The sequence below is a fragment of the Lepus europaeus genome, chromosome 15 (genome assembly GCF_033115175.1).
Source record: "Lepus europaeus isolate LE1 chromosome 15, mLepTim1.pri, whole genome shotgun sequence".
Lineage (NCBI taxonomy): Eukaryota > Metazoa > Chordata > Mammalia > Lagomorpha > Leporidae > Lepus > Lepus europaeus.
The window spans coordinates 72,654,221-72,674,886 of NC_084841.1; the positions used below are offsets into that span (position 1 = coordinate 72,654,221).

Genomic DNA, 20,666 nt, shown 5'->3' on the forward strand with positions numbered 1-20,666 from the left:
TTGGAATGCTCCAAATCAAGCTAAAATGAGATCACCAGACCACTAAAAGAGTTGTTTGTACTTGGTTGTCATAGTAAACTATACTTTTGTTGGGATTATTTGCTTAGGGAGGCTGGAGATCATAGAAGTATTAAGGTACCTCAAAAAAAAAAAAAAAAAGAAGTATTAAGGTACCTCAAAAATTCATGGAGAATATGCATTATGAAAAAAGAATGCCTTGTCAGTGGAGGATGGACCAAGTGCTGTCTAAGCTACAATTAAGTTTTCTGATTGAGAGGCAAATAGAACCTGATAGAAGGGGCTTGATAATAATCTGGTGGGCTTTAGGCCTTGTAAATTCAGAGGCCCAGACCTATCTATCTCTTCACATGGGGTATATCCTAAGGGAGGTGTGAACCTCCTAGGGGAAGGCACTCTGTTGACTTTCATTACTTGGCTGGCCTGGGAGGAGAGCTGGCCAGGTAAAGGCAGGGGGCATCTCTAACAAGAAATTTACAGTTCTGCCTGCAATGTTGCTGACCCTACTTGACCATCCCCTCAGCTGCAGTGGTCACTTTGGAAGTTGGGCTGAGTGAAGGGCTTTTCAGCTTAGAGCCAATAAGATCTGTGGCTCTGACCTGGGCATCCTTCGATTCCAGGGCAGGTCCATTTCCAGTGATCCAACTCTTGGCAGAGCTGCCAGGGCTCTTCACAAGCTGACTTCTGCTGAAGCCCAGGCTTACCACATTGAAAGCCACTGCAGTGGACTGGCCTGTTGGGTCTCCTTGAGGGCAGATCACTGTACAGATCAGCCATTAATAGGCCTGCCACCCATTGCTTCTGATGCCTAGCTTTCTTTTCCTCCTGGTTTGTGTTAAAGCAGACCAGAGGATGCAAGTCAAGGGAGTGCCCATGTCCCATCTCTAATCTTCGGTGGCCTGAACTACAAGTCTATAGTCACAGGCATGTTCTGTAGTAGTTTTTCTAAGGTAGACAATGCCCATGAGGAAAATTATATTCTCACTTTAAAACTTTCTTTCCCTTTGGTCTGAAAGGGAGGTTTTTTCTACTTACTGTATACTTCACTGATGGCGAAGTGAATCTAGCTATGAGATTATTATTTGAGTTCTTATTTTGGCTATGCTATTGCAGAAAAATGTTAGCCATCTCTTTTATAAGGTCTAAAGATTAAATTGTGCATCCTACAGATTCCTTCATAATAGAATTAGTTTCCTACCTTGAAGAGAATAGAGAAATGAAAGAACAAGTTGGGCTTAGAATAGAGAAATGAGGGAGCAAGTCCTAGATCACTTGCTGACAATAGCAATATCACATGAATACTTAGCAAACCGTTTCAACCATTAGATAACAACTTAAGAAAACATTTACCAGAAGGTCCAATGCCTTCTATAAATTTTAAGAATCATGTATTTGAAAACACCTCTTAAATATCTAACATGGTGTAGTTTGTTTAGCCAGTAAACTTAAGCACAACCATCTAAAATGTTTTTAGTTTCTTTCTACCAACAAGTCTAAAACATATGATACACAGATTCAGGTCCCACAAATTAAAATGTATCTTTGATTGATTTTAGCAGCTTAAATTTATGGACAATCTTATCTATAAGCCATTTAATATAAAACTCTTAATAAATTTCCCCATGTGGACATACAATATGTACACACATATAATTTAGCATAATAGACCAATATAGCAATTTTAGTAATAGCTTTTAAAATCTTTAACTCTTTTTGTAGACTGCCAATTGATTTGAATTGCTTTTTGTTTTTAGTAACCTCAGTTAACCATACTTTCTCTCAGTTGGTACTGTTAATACATTATTGGCTTCATCTGTTTACAGAGCCATCCCAAAGTACTGAATACAATAAAAGTGGCTGGAAAAAGTCCATAGGAACCTATAGGAGGACAGCTAAACACAGAACCAACAACGCTTTAGTTTTATGAGCAGCACATCATATATAACTGTGGATGACAAAAGACTTTAAGTCGCCATGTTTAAAATTATAAACTCATCAACCAACAAGAGGCACTTGCTTACTTCACAGTATTTTTGAAAGCACCTGTAGGATTTTACAAGTATTTAACCCTTTAAGCCTCTGGGGCTTTCTCATTAAGATAACTATCATGTCTAGTAACACAAGATCATTAGACTTTTTAATTCTCAAACATTTGTATTAATAGCATTTTCCATTATAGAAACTTAAAGTCTGGTACCACATCACATCTTGACAGTCCTTCTAATATACTCCAAATAGACTGATTAGTTGGTGTCTCTATAAGATGAGAGACATAGGTCCTTCGATTTTTTCAATTGGGCCCAAACTGGAAAAACCAAAGTCCAGGATTTACTGGAAATTTTAGAGACCAGATTGTTTGAAACTTTGATTTTTTGAATGCCTGTCAAGAATGCCAAGAAGGCTCAAAATCCAAAATATCTGGTTGAAATAAGATTTCTTAAAATCATGACATAACATAGACCAAATTTGATCTTGTTACAAGGTGATTATTCAAATCTTTGAAAAAAGCACATATTTAAATAACCCATAGCTCTTAATAAAAATTCAGCTGTTTTTGAACAATTAGAATTTAACAGACATCAAGAGAACATAATAGATTACTTTAACACATTGCTTTAACAGAGCATCAGTTTAATTCTATGTCAAAGAGAAATTGAGCTTCCTGTGATCTTTTGCTGTGAGGTTTCCTTCCTTTACCTTCTTTCATATTGGTGACCATGTGTCTGTGTTTCTGTGTGTAACACATCTTTAAGCATCTTTTGCAGGGCAGGATGAGTGGCAACAAATTCTTTCAGTTTCTGTTTGCTATGAAAAGTCTTAATTTCACCTTCATTCACAAATGAGAGCTTTGCAGGATATAGTATTCTGGGCTGGCAGTTTTTCTCTCTTAGTACCTGGGCTATGTCTTGCCATTCCCTTCTAGCTTGTAGGGTTTCTGATGAGAAGTCTGCTGTGAGTCTAATTGGAGATCCTCTAAGAGTGATCTGACGTTTCTCTCTTGCACATTTTAGAATCTTTTCTTTATGTTTCACTGTGGTGAGTTTGATTACAACATGTCGTGGTGAGGATCTCTTTTGGTCATGTTTATTAGGGGTTCTATAAGCTTCCTGTACTAAGATGCCTCTGTCCTTCTCCAAACCTGGGAAATTTTCTGCTAGTATCTCACTGAAAATGCCTTCTAATCCTTTCTCCCTCTCCATGCCTTCAGGAACTCCTAGAACCCGAATGTTGGGTTTTTTAATAGTATCCTGTAGATTCCCGACAATATTTTTTAGATTTCTAATTTCTTCTTCTTTTCTTTGGTTTGCCTGTTTCCTTTCCTGTTCTCTGTCTTCTAAGTCTGATAGTCTCTCTTCTGCTTCGCCCATTCTGTTTTTAAGGCTCTCTAATGTGTTTGTCATTTGATCTATTGAACTCTTCATTTCATTATGATTTCTAGTCACTATCAGAGTTTCTTGTTCCACTAGTTGTTTCATTTCATTTTGATTCCTCCTTAATATTTCACTTTCATGAGAGAGATTTTCTATCTTGTCCATGAAGGATTTCTGTAGTTCAAGAATTTGTTTTTGAGAACTTCTTAATGTTCTTATCAATTTTTTGATATCCGCTTCTTGCATTTCTTCGATCTCATCATCTTCATAATCTTGAATTGGGGTGTCTTTTTCATTTGGGGGCGTCATAGTGTCTTCCTTGTTCTTGTTAGCTTGGTTTTTGCGTTTGTTGTTTGGCATGTTGGAGATATTTGGTTTCTTCACTGTGGGGTTTTTTCTTGTTACACTATGGCTCTATATTAAGTGGACTGTCTGCTTTCAGTGGAGCCTTAGAGGCTTGAGATGAGTGTGGACTGAGAGCTGTGTTTGGTTCCTCAGGGTTGAGGGTGTGTCAAGGATGACACTCCCAGGTTAGGTGTGGTAAATCTCTCTTTCTTTTTTTGATTTAAAAGGGAAGTAATTCTGCACAGCTGAACGTAATTGGAGGTAGTTAGCAGGCAAATAATATACCCACAGGAGCCAGAGATCAGAAGCTCTTTCCCAAGGACCACACAGGGAATCTCTGCTGCCCTCAGTGTGGGCTCCAATTCTCCTGCAGTCTCCCACTGGGTTGCCAGTTAGATGCTAATCTCCTGTTATTTCACCCCTCCCCCCAGAGTCAGGTGTTTCTGCTAGGCTCAGGGCTGGTGCAGACCTGAGGTCGCCCTGCTCATGACGTATGTCCAAAATGGCGCCTGCTCTGTCTTGCTCGCCTTTGAGAGGTGAGCGGAGAGAGAGAAACTTGTGTCCGTATCAGTCACTTTTTTATTTTTTTTCTCTCTCTTCTAGTTAGCCTGGTGAACTTTTCCCCACGGAGTTTCAAGCCTCGTTCCCTCTAGCCTCCTCTTTCCGCTTGCTTGCTGGTATCTCGGGCTATGGAGGTTCGGCTCACCTCGCGTTCCAGCGCTGGTGTGTTGAGTCTGCCGCTGGTGTCCCGAACTTGGGCTCCCACGCTCTCCACGCAGGTCCACTGTGAATCACTAGTTCCGGAAGAGTTTCCTCTGCTGTTTCATCCCCTACTCTTCCTTGACCCTGCAGTATCTCCACTTATATTAAACTTTCTCTCCCCCCGGACTAAGTGTGCTCCCTGCCTATTCCGCCATCTTGCCGCCTCTCCCAGTTTATTTTTTTTCTTTTAGAACTCAATTGAGTTAAAAGATAAAGTACTAAAACTAGTGTTATGACATCAATTTCTTTTTTTGCTGGATATTTCCATTTATCAATTAAAGTTTTTAGGCATTATCTTTGAGAACTTTCTAAAGATGTTTTCTAAATAAAATTAAAATCCATTTCTTTTTGATGAATTTTTAAAAATTCTCCTTCAATATAGTCTGCCAGTGTATGCTGATTTGAATAATTTTTGTAGTTTTGTAGAGATCATTTTAGTTTTATTTGGGATTCTTGTATATTAAAGTCTAGAGAATAACATTTGGTTATATTTGTTTAATTTTTCTAATTTCAAGAAGATCCCATTTTCCTGTAACATTATTCTCTTCCTTCTGAATAATATTAAATAACAAGTCATTCTTAATTTTTTTTTTTTTACTTCTTATTGATTTAAAAGAAAGAGAGGTTGAGGTGTTCCATCTGCAGGTTCTGCCCCCAAATGCTCTCAATAGCTGGAATAAGCCAGGCAAAAGCCAGGACCTGAAAACCCAATTCAGGTGTTCTACATGGGTAGCAGGTGCTGCCTTCCTAGGATGTGAAAAGCACAAAACTGGACTAGGACCTGGAACCAGGACTCCATTCCAGTCATTCCAATACCAATGTATACAGGTGTCCAGAGCTGGTGTACCAAAAGCCCACCCAGAAGCCATCTTATTTTATTAGTTTTGTTTTTCAGGTTTTAAGTCACTGTATAATTTATGGATAACTGAAAATAAATTTATTATGAATTTGAAAGTGTAGGTTTTGTGACCTTTAGTTGTAGGTGTTGTAGGAATTGAAAAAGAAGCTCTGAGTTTTTCAATGGCTCTAGAAGGTGATTGATGAGAAATGCTGCATATTAAATCAACTAAGGTAGAGCAAAACAAGCAAAACAGAGGTGATTAAATCATGCTGTAGCTGGATGAACTATCATGCTTCTTAACTAGAATTCAGATTATTTGTTACCATTTACAAATACTGCATTAAGAATCTCATTTTATTGGTGACTCAAGTGAGACTGTGCTTAAATGGTTTGCTCAGCAACACATAGTCATCCAAAATTAAAGCAACACCAGACTCCAGCTTTTCCAATGCTTCCCCACCATTAAATATTGTCACTTGGGATTCAAGTCATGAATATGCTCCCTACTATTAACACCACTACTCTCTAAAATACCAGCAAGAATAAATTAAATAATCTGCATAAAATGACAACTGGGTCTCCAGCGATGTATGGAGAACCATAAGAGAAAAATCAAAGCATCATTGCTCTCTTTATATTTTCATTAGGTAACAATGATGAACCTTTATATTAATATGTGGTGAGGCTCCTTTTACAAAAATAGAAGTAGCATCTGCCACTCTATTTTCAAAAACTTATACCTGTTAATTTGCTCAGGAAAAAAAGTGTCTTTAATATTGACCTTCCTTGTTCAAAGATTGTGGGCCTATAGATTAGGAGGAATAATTTTTTTCTCTCTTTTCTTCAGGGAGTAGTGTACTGAAGCTAGCTGTCCTGATTTACCAGAACTGATTGTACCATCTCGTCCCAACTCCGTGTTCACTAATGTTAGGTTGGTAGATTAAAATCAGTAATAACTGAAATATTTACATAGCAGAAATTGACAAATGCTACAAATTAGAGGCATTTTAGCCTTTGTACCCAGTGTTTGCTGCTAAACTTTTACCAGCATGGGAGTGTATAGCACATTGTTTGAATAAAATTGGACTAATTAAAATATCTGCTGTTTTAAAAAGATTTATTTATTTATTTGAAAGGTAGAGATAAAGAGATAGATATCTTCCATCTCCTGGTTCACTCCCCAAATGGCAGCAATGGCCAAGACTGGGCCAGGCCTAAGCCAGGAGCCTAAAATGCCAACTGAGTCTCCCATGGGAGTGTGGGGGACCAAGCACTTGTGGCTTCTTCCAATGCTTTCCCAGAAGCATTAGCGGCGAGCTGCATTGGCAAGAGCTCAGATTGGTGCTCACATGAGATGCTGGTATTGCAGGCAGTGGTTTAACTATTTCTGCCACAACTCCAGCCCCTAGTTATAGTTATTCAGCCACAACTACACTTTTTATGAAGTAAGGATGTAAATATTTATTATGTCATGTATCATAAGAGTTTTTGAGAACTGTATAAAAATACTGTGAAACCATGATGTACAATATAATTATTAATATTACAATAATAAGTTTTGTGATCTCTAATGAAATATGATACATTTGATCAAACCAATATAAGTGGATATAGAACTTCTTAACAGTGTTTCTAAACTCAGCCTAAAAATGTACATGGCCACATAAAAAAGCAATAGGGTGAAGTAAGAGCTTAGAGCAAAGGCTAACTCCTATGACAAACATCAAATATTATACATATGTATCAAGTACAGTATAGAGATAACTGAGCCTCAAATAATATTGCCATTCTTCTTCCATGCCTCTGATGAATTAAGCTTACACATTTTGGAAAAAAACATTGTTTATATGTGTATATATATATATATATACAAAGGGCTTTTGTAGAAAAAAAAATTCTTATTTTCTTATCACCAACTCAACACTGAGCTCTGTGTACAAATGACACATAAGAGGAAAACATATTTACAGCTGGCCTCTTGAGGTCACAAATTTCTGCTTGCACTGTAATGACGCGGCAAAATACTTTCAGAAGCATTATTCAAATCTGCAGGGAAATTCTTGTCCCTTGATACCAGGTCACAGACTTTGGCATTTGCTATGTGGTTAAGTAAGCTGCGTATTGAAACTAGAACATCATCTTCTGACTTCAAATGCTTTTGAGAGTTTGCATGCCAAAAGTGGATCCCTTAGGGGGAAAAAAGACAAAAATACCTTCATGCATAAAATACATCATTGTTGATACCAGCTTCTTAATCACCAATATACCATGCAGATCTGTGTTCCCCTATACCACACTGAACTCAGTTGAAAATGGTCCCAAGGGGATTTTCTGTTCCAAGCGGAGTGAGAAGCTAAAGTTTGCAATTCCTTGTAAATTCAAATTGAAATAATTTACTGCCAGATAGTAATGAACTAAAATTCTAGTGATGTCATCCACAATCCCAGTTTAACACCCCCTGCTGCCCCATCAGCTTTCATAGGTTTATAGTGAGAGTTAAATGAAAAATGAAATGTAGACCCCTTACCAGCCCATCTAATCTACTGTAATTTCTCAATGAATTATCAGTTTTATTACTCTCTCAACAAATTGGCTTTTTACTTATTGATTTGTTCTTAATTTGCCAAATTCATAAATATGTCTCTCATCACTATTTTTTCACATCAGAAGTAGATTTAAGATCTGCCCCTCCTTTCCTATCTAACATAAGGATGAATTCATGTTGGATTTGATGATACCACAGTGCAGGAAGTTTCATTTTTCTTTAAAGAGTTTATCAACCATTTTTTTTTTAATGACAACAGAGATCTCATAATCTTAAAATATGAATTTTATTAAAATAATTTCAAACAAAATTAAACTTTATGTAGTTAATCAATTTTACATAGTATATACTTAGAACAGAAGGAAAGCACTAATTTTTTAAAAATGTATTTATTTTATATGAAATTCAGACTTACAACTAGAAAGAGGGAGAGTGAGTGAACTATCTGTGGCCAATCATCTACACAACAGCCGGAGCTGGGCTAGTCCAAAGCCAGGAGCTTCTTCCAGGTCTTCCATGTGGGTGCAGGGGCCCAAGCACTTGGGCTTTCTGCTGCTGCTTTCCCAGGTGCATTAGCAGGGAGCTGGATCAGGAATGGAGCTGCTAGCACTTGAACTGGTGGCAGCTTCACCCACTACACTGCAGTGCCCTCCCCAAGAAAGCACGCTTTTAACACTGGATGGAAAACAGCGGAGATGCTCCAAATTAGTGTGTCCCAAGTTGCACCAAGTAATGTTTTTGATGAGAAGTATAACATTGTAAATGGTCTCTCTTGTAGATTTCTGGAGGCAGAGAGTAGAGGTGGGAAAATGAAGATATCTCCCGCAAAGATGAATTGTAGAAAGCTAATTTTTTTATAACATCTCAAATTATGTCAACCCGTTAGATCTAGGAATCATATTATTTATCCTTGACAGAGTCTTCTTATAGAACCAAAGACAAAATTCAGTTGTGAGAGATATATAAGCGAAGATTCCTCTGAACAATGATGCAAAGGTGCATTGTGTATATGCTTCATTCCACATTCCAGATTTTACTTACAACTAAGCATTATAATTAGAAATGTTGACTCAGTGAGATTCCATCTTCTATGTTCAACTTCTGAAAAGTATCATGTTTGTTTTTTGTGAGACGAGTAGTACTTCAAGAAAGAAGAATTCTTATATCATTCTTAACTCTTAGACTTTCCATTTAAACATAAATACAAATTAATATTTCTCACTTGCCAATATGTTCAATGGGAAGTCTCATCAGCTGTTAAATGTAACATTTTTGGCTTTTCTTTCTAAAAATGCAGCTGCTTGAAATATCAGTTATTTTGGCTTTTCAGGTGATTATTGTCTGATTTTATTAGGAAATCAAATTCTAAATATTTTCTATTTGAAGTTAAGAAGTAATAATTAATACTTTCTCTGCTTTGCAATGCACTACAACCTGATAGAAGGTAAAGAAATAAGAATGGTGGGGAGGAAGCAGAGTAGGAGTAAAAGGGTTTCACACCCTGTTGTGAGGAGAGATGATTTAAAACCACAATAGAATTTTATAGAGAGAGGAAACCCCAAAGTCATCAAATCAAATATTTCTGTTTCTCAACTAAGGAAGCATATCCATTAAATTTAATGACATAACCACAACTGTCCAGCCAATGTGTATTTACAGTCGTTTCCAAGAGAGCATTGAAATTTGTGATTGGGGTTGAAGCATAGGTTATTTGAGGGCATGTTGAAGGAAAACCCCAATTGTGCTACTGTGTGGCAAGATTCATGTCATGTGTTCCACATTTACTATCTCTTTTAAATCATCACAACAATCCTCTGGGTTAATACTAACTGCAGTTCAAGGAACTGGAGCAACTTTCCCAAGAACTGCTAAGCGTTATGTCACAGATTCAAATCCGAGACTTCCGACCACAAATGCAGATTTCTACAGCACGTGGATCTGGTGGTGAGAGGCATTCCAAGTTTTAAGATAACAAGGAGGAAGACGACGTAAGACATCTTGTTTAACCAGAGCTTGCATGCTGGGAGTAGTAACATCTATGGGGACTATCATATTTATAAAAAGTTGTCAGTGTTCAATTTATACTTAAAATTTTGAGTGAATCTGCTTCCTACAGCAGGATAGAGCATTATAATATTAAACAAAAGAGAAACAGAAAAGGAGGGAGAGATAAAGGGATATCAGTACAAAATTTGGCCTAATTGATTAAAAAAATGTTCTATATGTCTGCGAATGTGATATATATTAAGACCAAATGAGTCAGAAAAGCAAAGGATGCAGCATGTTGTTAAAGTAATTATCATTGGGGCCAGTGCTGTGGCACCCTAAATGAAGCCTGACATCCTATATTGGCGCTGGATTGAGACCCGTTGCTCTACTTCCAATCCAGCTCTCTACTGTGGCCTGGGAAAGCAGTGGCAGATAGCCCAAGTCCTTGGACCCGAGACCCGGAGGAAGCTCCTGGCTCCTGGCTCCTGGCTTCGTCTCAGCACAACTCTGGCTCTTGTGGCCAATTGGGGAATGAACCATCAGATTGAAGACCTCTTTCTCTCTCTCTCTCTGCTGCTACTTCTCTCTGTGTGTAACTCTGACTTTCAAATAAATAAATAAATCTTTAATAAAAAATAATTATCACTCTGCAGCCAGATTACAGATAATACTTTTCTTTCTGATACATTTTTTCTTTTGATTTTCTATAGGAAGCCTGCATTGCCTTTACAATTCAAAAAATGAATTTATTTGAAAGAAACTACATACATAACAACCAAGATTATTTGATGAATTGAAAACATTACCAAATTTTAAATTTATATTTATAACATTTATAACAGATATGAATTTAAGATAAAAATTAGAACACATTGTACTGAATTAGTGTGAATTTTTCCTTATTTATTAATATACTGCTTTCATTTCAGTGTTACAATAGGGATATAAAACTAATATACTCTCTATTTTGATAAGCTTCATAGAAATTTATAGTTTTTAAATGTCAGGTAGATACTTTCAGGCCTGGGTTTTAAAATTGCACTGTCAGATTTGACTTCTAAAATTGATAAATGTCATCTAACTGATTATGCTAACAGAAGTAAAAAAGAATATCTGATCTTGTTCTCTTCACATATGGGATTTGTTTGTGATCAAACATTGAATTTCAGTAGTTTAGATTGGCCTGCATAATTTCAAGGATAGCATTAGAGTTGTAAGAAGAACTCATACTGATTGTAGTTGATCAACTTCTATGATTTTTAATTTCACAGAGTTTTGTGTGGCTTTAATTCTTTATTCTATAAGGTTTTCTCAGCTTATTTGTTGCATGTTGATGTCATTGATTAAAGGCCATTTTCTTATGATGTTCTTAAGAAATCAGTAGCATAAATGGCATTAATTTTGTGTTGTTTCTCTAAAAATATTACAGATTTCCAAAGTTTCTCCTTTATTTTCATAGGATAATTTTCCTATTTGCATTTTCAAAACACTCCCCCAACTTTAACATGATTTTTCTAGTTGTGGTTTCTCATGAGATTCAGTGTTCAAAAAAAGTTGATTTCTTGGCTATCTCTGACAATGTTTTGAACCACTTCAGGCAATAATTTTGCTTTCAGCATTTCTTTCTTACAGCAGTTACCAATTTGTACTGCATCCAAATGTTTTCCTATTTGTCTATAATTATATAGATTCCAGGAAATCTCTCCAGAAGTAGGAAATAGGAAATACCTATTGATTATAGAATCTTGGAGTTGCATACAGATATTATAGCATTATACTATTGCCTGCTAGATTTTTCCCTCTTAGAAAAAAATCAGCATAATTTGAAGCCTAACTTTCATGTTGCAAAATTATTCCCAATCACTGACATTGTTTTTTTTTGAAATAATCATTTTTTACAGAGTTGAATTTACTTCCTCTACTTCAAAAATTAATTTTTAAAAAATATTTATTTATTTATTTATTTATTTGAAAATCAGAACAACAAAGAGAGAAAAAGACAGAGAGAGGGAGAGAGAGAGATAGAGATAGAGAGAGAATCTTCCATTCACTGGTTTACTTGTCAGACAACAGCAATGGCCAGGGCTGGGTCAGGCTGAAGCCAGGATCCAGGAACTTCCTTCAGGTCTCCCATGTGGGTTCTGTGGACCCAAACATTTGGGCCATCTTCCCCTGCTTTTCCCAGGGCATTGGCAGGGATCTGGATTGGAAGTAGAGCAGCTGGACACAAACTGGCATCCATATGGGATGCCAGAGTCTCAAGATGGTGGCTTTACCCGCAACACCACAATGCTGCCCCCCAAATTTCTAAATAAATATAGTAAAAATATTTTTGAATTGTTTTCTCTTATGTGGAAGACAGAGACTGAAGGGGGATAGAGAGTGAGAGAGAGAATCTCCTGTCCCCAGATGTCCAAAATAACCAGGACTGGGCCAGGAGCTCAGAACTCAATCTTAGTCTTGTGTGTGGATTTCAGGAGCCAAGTGGTACAGGCATCATCTGCTGCATTCCAGGGTTAGCATCAGAAAGAAGCTGGAATAGGAAGCAGAACCCAGGTCTCCGGATTCCGGGTGACAGTGTCCCAAGCGGTGTCTTAACTACAGAGCCAAACACGGACCTCTAAGCACAAGTTTTAACTAACCAACTTCATCACTTTAAATTTGTAATCACACACAGATCACACTCAGAAAACTTTGGTATAATAACCCTTTCATGTTAAGAACACCTGCTCTCTCAGGGCACATTACAGTCTCAGAGCTTGCAGACTGAAGTGCAACCCTAGCCCTTGTGAGGAATTACTGCCTGCACTTTCTTCATGATGCAAACAATTTACAGGTGATGATTTTGCTCATCCAGCTACTCTTTGGGTTATGAGAAAATTATTAGATTTTCCTCTCTGAAAACCTGTAAGTCTTTCCTATGGAGAGCATAACCATCAAAGCCATTTTGGTAAGGAGAGATTTATTACTCATTTTACATAAACACAAAATGTGTAGCCTGTGGCCTTCCTGAATGAGAAGAGAAAAATGTAAATGTGTAAATGATTGTGATAAGGGCAGGAAAGAAGGATAAAACTGAGAATGCTAATGGCCAAATGTACCTTCTCTGTTTCTGATGTGTCTAGTGATGTTTGAGAGTATAAGATTTCTATAAGCAAATGAAGGAAAATCACATGTAACTATTCTTTTTGATTTATATTCTTCCTATGTATTTGTAAGGCAGAGAGACAAGGACAGAAACAGACATCTTTCATCTTGCTGCTTTACTCCCCAAATGCCTGCAATAGCAGGAGCTGGGCCAGGCTCAAAGAAGGAACTCAGAAGTCAATCCACATCGCCAACATGGTTGGCAGGGACTTGAGTATTGGAGCCATCACTACCGCCCCCTGAAGTGGGCATTCGCAGGAAGCTGGGGTCAGAAGCAGAGCTGAGTCTCACACTGTAGCACATTGATATGGGGCATGAATGTCCCAAGTGTCTTCAAATGCTAGGCCAGCCGTCAACTCTCTAAGTTTTACTTTGCATATTCAGTACTTAAGATATATTTGGTGTCCCTTGAAAGGCATTGTAAAATATGTCAGGAAAAAAGAAAAATAGGAAATATGTAAAATCAAAGCAACTGTATCAATCAATGCCTAGAATCTTAACAAAATCTTCCTCTTGACTTAGGAAAGCAGGGTGTACATTTCTATCAACAGCAGATAATTCTAAAAACAAAAATCAAGCCCAATAACTTACTAAATGCATCTTTTATAACTGAGCAAGGAAAGAACCATACTCTTCCTCTTTTAGTTATTTTCAGATGACGTTGACGTCTTAAGGACATGAATTTGCCAAGAAGTGGTGGAAAACCCCTTGGCTACAGATGGTGATTGACTTGTGGGTTTGCATGCTTTCAGGCCAAAGTTAGTCAACAGTGATGGATGTGAACATTTTGAAGCATTGTATTGCCTTTGTAAATGAATAGTATAAAATACTGATCAGCATTCAAATAATTTTACCTATTTAATTAAAAGTTAAACTGCACAATGGTGACCATTCGTCAATATTCTAGAGTTACAATTTGTGTTTTGTTGTGGTTAGCCTGCCTTTTTGTGAAAGATTTATTTACTTATTTATTTAAAAGGTAGAGTGACAGAGAAAGGGGAAGGGACAGAGAAAGAGAGTTTCTACCCACTGATTCACAATCCCAAATGTTCACCATCTCCAGGGCTGGGCCAGCCTGAAGACAGGATACAGGAACTCCATCCAGGTCTCCCACTTGGTGGCAGGAACTCACACTTGGGCCATCATCTGCTGCCCCCCGAGGCACATTAGCTTAGAAGTACAGAATAGTCAAATGTAGAATCAGGCACTCTGACAGGGAATGCAGTTGTCCGGGTGACAGCTTAACACTGTCACAATGCTTGCCCCAGTTGTGGTTATTTTTATGTGGGTTGAGGCAATATTTTCATTTGGTTTAATAAAATGTGACTTGGACATTTAGAATTGGACGTGTCAGTTGACATTATTCAGATGAAGTATTTCTTGAGATTTCTAGTCAAAATATCCAATATTTAAAAATTCTATAGTTGTAGTTTAAAATATTTCATCGGAGGATTTCTTAATATTAACTCAATCATCATGCCTTTTGCAGTCATATTTAACCCTTTCTGAGAAATACAACTCTGGACATTGTATATAAATGTTTTCTACTAATTCATTTTCAATGTGCTATTCCAGAATATTTACCTGTGTTCCAGGTTCTCTATTTACATAACTTCATGAACAAGCAAGTAAATAAAGGATAATGAAAGATACAGTAAAATCTTCAAAATGTCTAAATGCTTAAAACATTATTTCTCCAGTAATCCTTTTAAAGTATTATTCATAAAGATACCTTTTAAGTGTTCTGCACAGTGTCCTTGTTTTAGGTGCATTGAGATGCCTCTCTAAATTCTTCTAATTTTCATTGTGTTTCTTCCAGTTACTGGCTGACAAACAAAGTGCCCATCAAACGACCCAGCACAGGTCTCCTCATGTATACTCTTGCTACAAGATTCTGTGATGAAATTCACCTGTATGGATTCTGGCCATTCCCTAAGGATTTGAATGGAAAGCCTGTCAAATATCATTACTATGATGACTTAAAATATAGGTACTTTTCCAATGCAAGTCCTCACAGAATGCCATTAGAATTCAAAACATTGAATGTGCTACATAATAGAGGAGCTCTCAAACTGACGACAGGAAAGTGTGTAAAGCAATAAAGCACATTTAAAACAGAAGCAGACTGAGTATGCACTTCGTTTCTGAAGATGCTTTTGAAGATTTGAAAATAGGATCCAAAACAAGGCTGGGTTTCAGCATTCACCAGTAAACTGAATGGTTGATCAAGGACATTCACTGGAGAAATCCACTACCAGCTGACGAAATACCTGCAAAGTGCTCTAAAATTACATATTTTGACTTCAAGGGTCCTAGTAAGTGCCACTTCCACTAAGAATACAGTTTGAATGTATAATCAGTAGTGTTTACAAGATCCAACAATGCACTTGTCATTAGTTAACGATGCAAATACGTCATCACTGTCGGGCTGCCAATGCAACACCAAGCACATCAGAAGAGGAACCCAGGAACACAACTCAGCCTTGGGCAATGTCCCATCCTTGTCAGCAGAAACGAACACATAGACTGTTCGAGCCGTGAATTCCACAAGAGGAACAAGTAAATGCCTTCAGCCAGGACTCTGAGTCTGATCATGAATGTTGTGTTTTTATGTTTATGTTTTTGTTCGTCCTCCTCTGGAATCTCTTTTAGTTGGGGTATTGGGGTGCTTAGAAATCCTTTCTGTGATACAGAAATGAGATACATATGAACAGGAAGAGCAAACTTCAAGTCATTGTTTCTAAAGTTGTATTTTTAAAGAACGATCACATGGACTTTTTTGTTAATTTATTTTGCACAACTCAAAACCTCCAGATTATTTTCCAATGGGTAGAAGGTACCAGTTAAACTGCACAACTCAGTAGTAGTGAGCCACTATCAAGGAAAGATGTTCCATGCCATCTGAGATGGTAAAATTAACAGGAAAAAAATGAACTTTGGGTACCAAAGATTACACTCATGTTTCTACACAACAAACCATTCCCTTTCATGAAAATAGTATATCAACATGAATATGCGAATAATGTGAAAGTTGTCTCCAAATATTTTAAAATATCTAAGCTCAAATTTTATTTTTATTAAAAGGAAGACTTCCACTCCTTTCAAATCTCATAATAATTTTGGCAGCATTTTACCCATTAGAATAAATGATGGATGTAGATGAAATGGCTCTTCCAGTTCTTTGATAATCCTTTTTTTATTCAGAGAGAACGATTGCCATACTCTTGATATTATTGTTAAATTTCTTAGTGTGGAAATAACATGATTAATAGAATGTTGTTTTCATAGCAGAAGTGATTACTTTTAAGAGGTTTAACATGAAACTGTGTCAAGATTTTGCACTTAAATTCAAGTGATCAGTATTTTTCTGTAGTTGAAATTAGCCACGTTATCACGAGTGTGTTTTTAAACACATGAAATCTCTAGTAAAAGTGGCTTTAAAACAGTTTAATATGTTATAGAACTGACCAATAAACCAGTTTTCTCCTAAGTAGTATTATGCTGGTGGGCGATTCTGAAGGTAGCTTTTTCTGCAGAAAGCGGAAGCATTGTGTTCTCACTTCTACTTTGGCCTGGAACAACTTACATGACTTCTTGTTTCTTGGGGAAGGCAACGTGAGGAAACAAGAAGTAGCGTGGGGAATATGTATGCTCTGTTTCATAGGGAAGGTACTCTGAGAAATGAATAAGTACATGAAGAAAAATATATGTGATTATGAAAAAGATGTTTCACAAATATATAGTTCTCAATATTTAAATACCATAGGGTATTATTTAAAGAGTATGGTAGAACCTTGGGATACAGAAGATTATATTTTCTGAGAATCCATGTGTCTCTAAAACAGAAAAGTTGAATGCATATAGGGCATTGATAGTTAAAAATGAATAGAACATGAATATAATTTTATCAGTTGAAAACTCTTATCTATTGCAAATTTTTAAAGAATTAGATACATTTTAAATCTAAATTTAAAAGTCTGATTTGCTTAACAAATCAAAAGTAAGTATTAATTTGGACTATTTGCAGAGGTAAGTTGTCATAGTTACCTATAATTTGAATTTAATGGAAATTTCTAGAAGTCACAAGTCAGTTCTCACAGGTATGCCACCTTTTGGCACTCCTTTGCAGTATGTCTTAAAAACAGCAGCAAGGTCCCCTGCCAATTTTACTGCGCTTTCAACAAACACATTTAAGGCAATGTAAGGCCACAGCAAACACACCTCAGCCATTCACTGTTGTGTGCGTTGTTGTTTATCTCATAGAGACATTGAGTAGTGCCTTTTTAGCTTATTTGTATTGCTTTCTTTCTCTATGCTTTGTGTTCTCTAAATACATTGCCCAGTTCTGAAAATGGTCCGTCTAGCAAAAGGGCTTCAGTATCGGCTGAGACTACTTTTTTCATCTCAGGGAACTTTCAGTACTCAAGAATGAATTCGATGAGAGGTATTTAGTATTCAAAGAAGACAAACTGTACAAGATCATTTCATTCCCTGTTGTCTAACTGTCCATCTGCCCTCCCCCTTGGCTATCTGGTATGGCCTTCTCATAGAGCAAAACATCATCAAAGGCCAGCAACAAGATTAAGAAAAAGAGCTGAGACTTATCTAATAAGGGGGCATAAGGAATCATAGCAAAATCTATCTATAAGTACATACTTGAAATATCTGGGTTTGTTTAGTTTTGTTTGGGAAATGTCATCAGTACACAGCTTTACGTTTTTATTTCTCCTTCACAGTTTATACCTGCATCTGACAATGCTGAGGCAGCAGATTGTGAACTAGCCTTTCCCTTTAGACACCATGGTTCTTACTGCGCTGTGGACTTGAATAGGCCATGGAAACATTTCATCATTAGTATTCAGCCTGTTCTGTAGTTAATATTAAGTTGCTGAAATAAACAGTAAATCAGTAACAAATTTTCTGGGCAAATCTAATGATTCAGCCCACAGGACTGATGAAACTACTGTGGAAGTTTTTCTATCTGAACGAAGGTGCTGGGCATTCAACGGTCTTCATGTATTGTATATCATATGAATTGTACATCCATTGCTAATGGGAATTTCTCTCTATATATATGCTTACAGTAGCAATTTATTTAAATACTGCTAGGGTAGTGTACATACCAACTAGTTAACAAGCTACTACACAGGGAAAGGGTAAACAAAGTAATTTATTTCTAATTGAGCCAGTTAGTCATAATGCACATAACGTGGTATTTGGTTCATAAAAAGAGTTGTTTTCATGTGGTTATTGTAAGGAGTATCTACAATTGTGGAAGGATGTGGGGAGAGTTATATATAGTTAGTTGTTATCTCCATGAGTTTGTAAGCTTCCCCCATCAAGCATTATCAATATACCAATGTTTAAAAGAACTGAGTAAGGGTTATTGTTCATATCTGATGAAAGAAAATCCAAATAAAGCCCACCTAGAAATAGATACTTTATTATATATGTGCTATAGGTATAACTATATAGTACAAATAGACGTGTGTGATGCATATATACAATGTTATATATGTTTATCTGTGTGCATACACACTGAGTTGTAACATGTACACACTAGATTTGTGTTATGCTGATACCTTCAGGGTCTGCCCTGTGAACAGCCCTGGAAATAAATAAGACCACTTTAGAATAAGTTCTTTTGAGACTTCAGTTACTAACCTGCTTTAAGAAGGATCTACTTTATAACTGAATTCTATGTTGTTCATACCTAGAGTTATAATAAGGGTTAGTATGTCCGAGTCTTGAAAATAAAAGAAAAAGGAAAAAAAAATTCTTCAAGCTGGCAATGTGTTGGAATTACAATTTTCAGATTGTGGCCCCAGGCCTTGTGTTCCTCATTTAAGTAGCACTTTTTAAATAAATACTGTTTCATTGTGTAGGCAAAAGCACAAGTGTTTCAAATGTATATAGCGGGAGAAATGAGTTTACAGAGAGAGAGCGTTGCTGCACAGGATAATTGCTACTGAGTATTTCTTATGCCATTTGTGGAATTGAAAGATAAGGTTTATTCTGTCAGGTTCATTTTGTTCAACACTGTTACCCTATTGTTTGTGTATAGCAATCTGGTATTATTGCTTTATCATTTGTAAAATTGTAAAATAAATTAAGTCCTTTTTTTTTCAATTTTTTCCCTCATCTCTTTTATTCAACCCAGCAGCTTCACTTTATTTGTCAATATTAGGTAATCATTTGTTTTGTATTTGAAAGACACAAAGAGAAGAGAGAGCTCCTTCCACTGGTTCACTCTCCAAATGCCTACAACAGCTGGAGTGGGCCTGGGCCAGGTCAAAGCTGGGAGCCTGAAACTCAGTCTGAATCTCTTGTAAGAATAACAGGGATCCAACTGCTTGAGTCATCGCCTACTGCTTCACAGGGTGTGGTAACAGGAAGCTGCAATAGAGAGTGAAGTTAGGACTGGAACTCATACTGGATGCTTGTCTCGCCTTAACCACTTAAGTCAGCCATGTGCACCAGGTGATGTTTTCTAGCAAGGTTTTTTAAGCACTTTTTGTCTTCTCTTTAGCCCCTGCCATATTGTGGTCAGGCAAACTATTTTAAAGTGTATACATGGGAATATGAACAGTATCTGTTGCCCTGTGAACATCAGGGAATTTTAAACAAGGTTTTGTGTGTTACATTCTGCTGTGGTTGAGGGAATGCCCTGTTGCACCTGTCTCAGTCATTTACATTCAGTTCATACCCCACTGACCTCAGCTTCATAGCTAATGAGACCAATGTCTCCTTACCCGTGGCAAATTCTACGGCTGCCCTTCAGCTTGTGATTTCAACTTGCACTTGCTGCTGTTTGCAGTTTGTCTTCCAGGAGACAATCTTGGAAAACTGCACGCTCAAATCTTCCTAGGCTTTCTAATCTTACAAGTATCTATACTGTTTGCAGCGTCTATACTGTTTTCTTCAGAAATGTTTAACAGTAGTTTCAGGAGATCACCTTTAGCATTCTGCTGTTTTGAAACATTTGCTAGAGGCCAACGATGGACTGTTAACAATGGTTGCTGAATATAAGCGTTGTTTATATTTGCATAATTACCATTTTTACTTTAAAACATCCATTTACAGTGAGTTGTTCCTTTCTGGTCTTGGAATATAACCAGATCTCATCACACAAAACTCCACTTTTTGAGGTTATAGGAAAGTTTTCAGGATTTTGGTAGGAGTTTTGGTGATTTTGACTCTGCTTTCTCAAAAGCAATGTTAAAAGAATCATTTATTTTTACTGTCAAATGTTACTTTAAAATGCTTATTCTTTTCATATGTATTCAGCTGTGTTCTTGCTTGAAATTGTGGGTGGATTTGCTATCATCATCCCCTTTAGACTTACTACCTTATAACACAGGCCAGTCCTTCCCAAATTGTATTCTGAGAAAAATTGTTCAACAGGTTTTAAAAGGAGTGACAAATTCTCACATAAAACTCTCAGGGATCAACAAGGCACTCTACTATATTACAAAATCGCTGAAGACTGAAAATTAATTTTTCTAACAAGAAAATCCAAAAGTATTGTCTTATATTTTTAATATTTTTAATAAATGTCATGATATTATTTTTTACAAACCATTTCCAGAATTTTTTTCTTTTTAAAGATTTATTTATTTATTTGAGAGGTAAAGTGACAGAGAAAGAG

The 20,666-nt window shown here is 36.7% G+C and overlaps 1 protein-coding gene across 1 annotated transcript in view; it reads left to right on the forward strand.

Annotated features, from left to right (window-relative positions):
• Nucleotides 1-19,110, forward strand: part of ST8SIA4 (ST8 alpha-N-acetyl-neuraminide alpha-2,8-sialyltransferase 4) — a 106,779-nt gene extending 87,669 nt beyond the window's left edge. Inside the window, exon 5 of the mRNA XM_062212358.1 lies at nt 14,838-19,110. Coding sequence (XP_062068342.1) covers nt 14,838-15,120 — 283 coding nt within the window. The 3' untranslated portion in view covers nt 15,121-19,110. The remainder of the gene's footprint in view (nt 1-14,837) is intronic.
• Nucleotides 19,111-20,666: the final 1,556 nt, after the last annotated feature.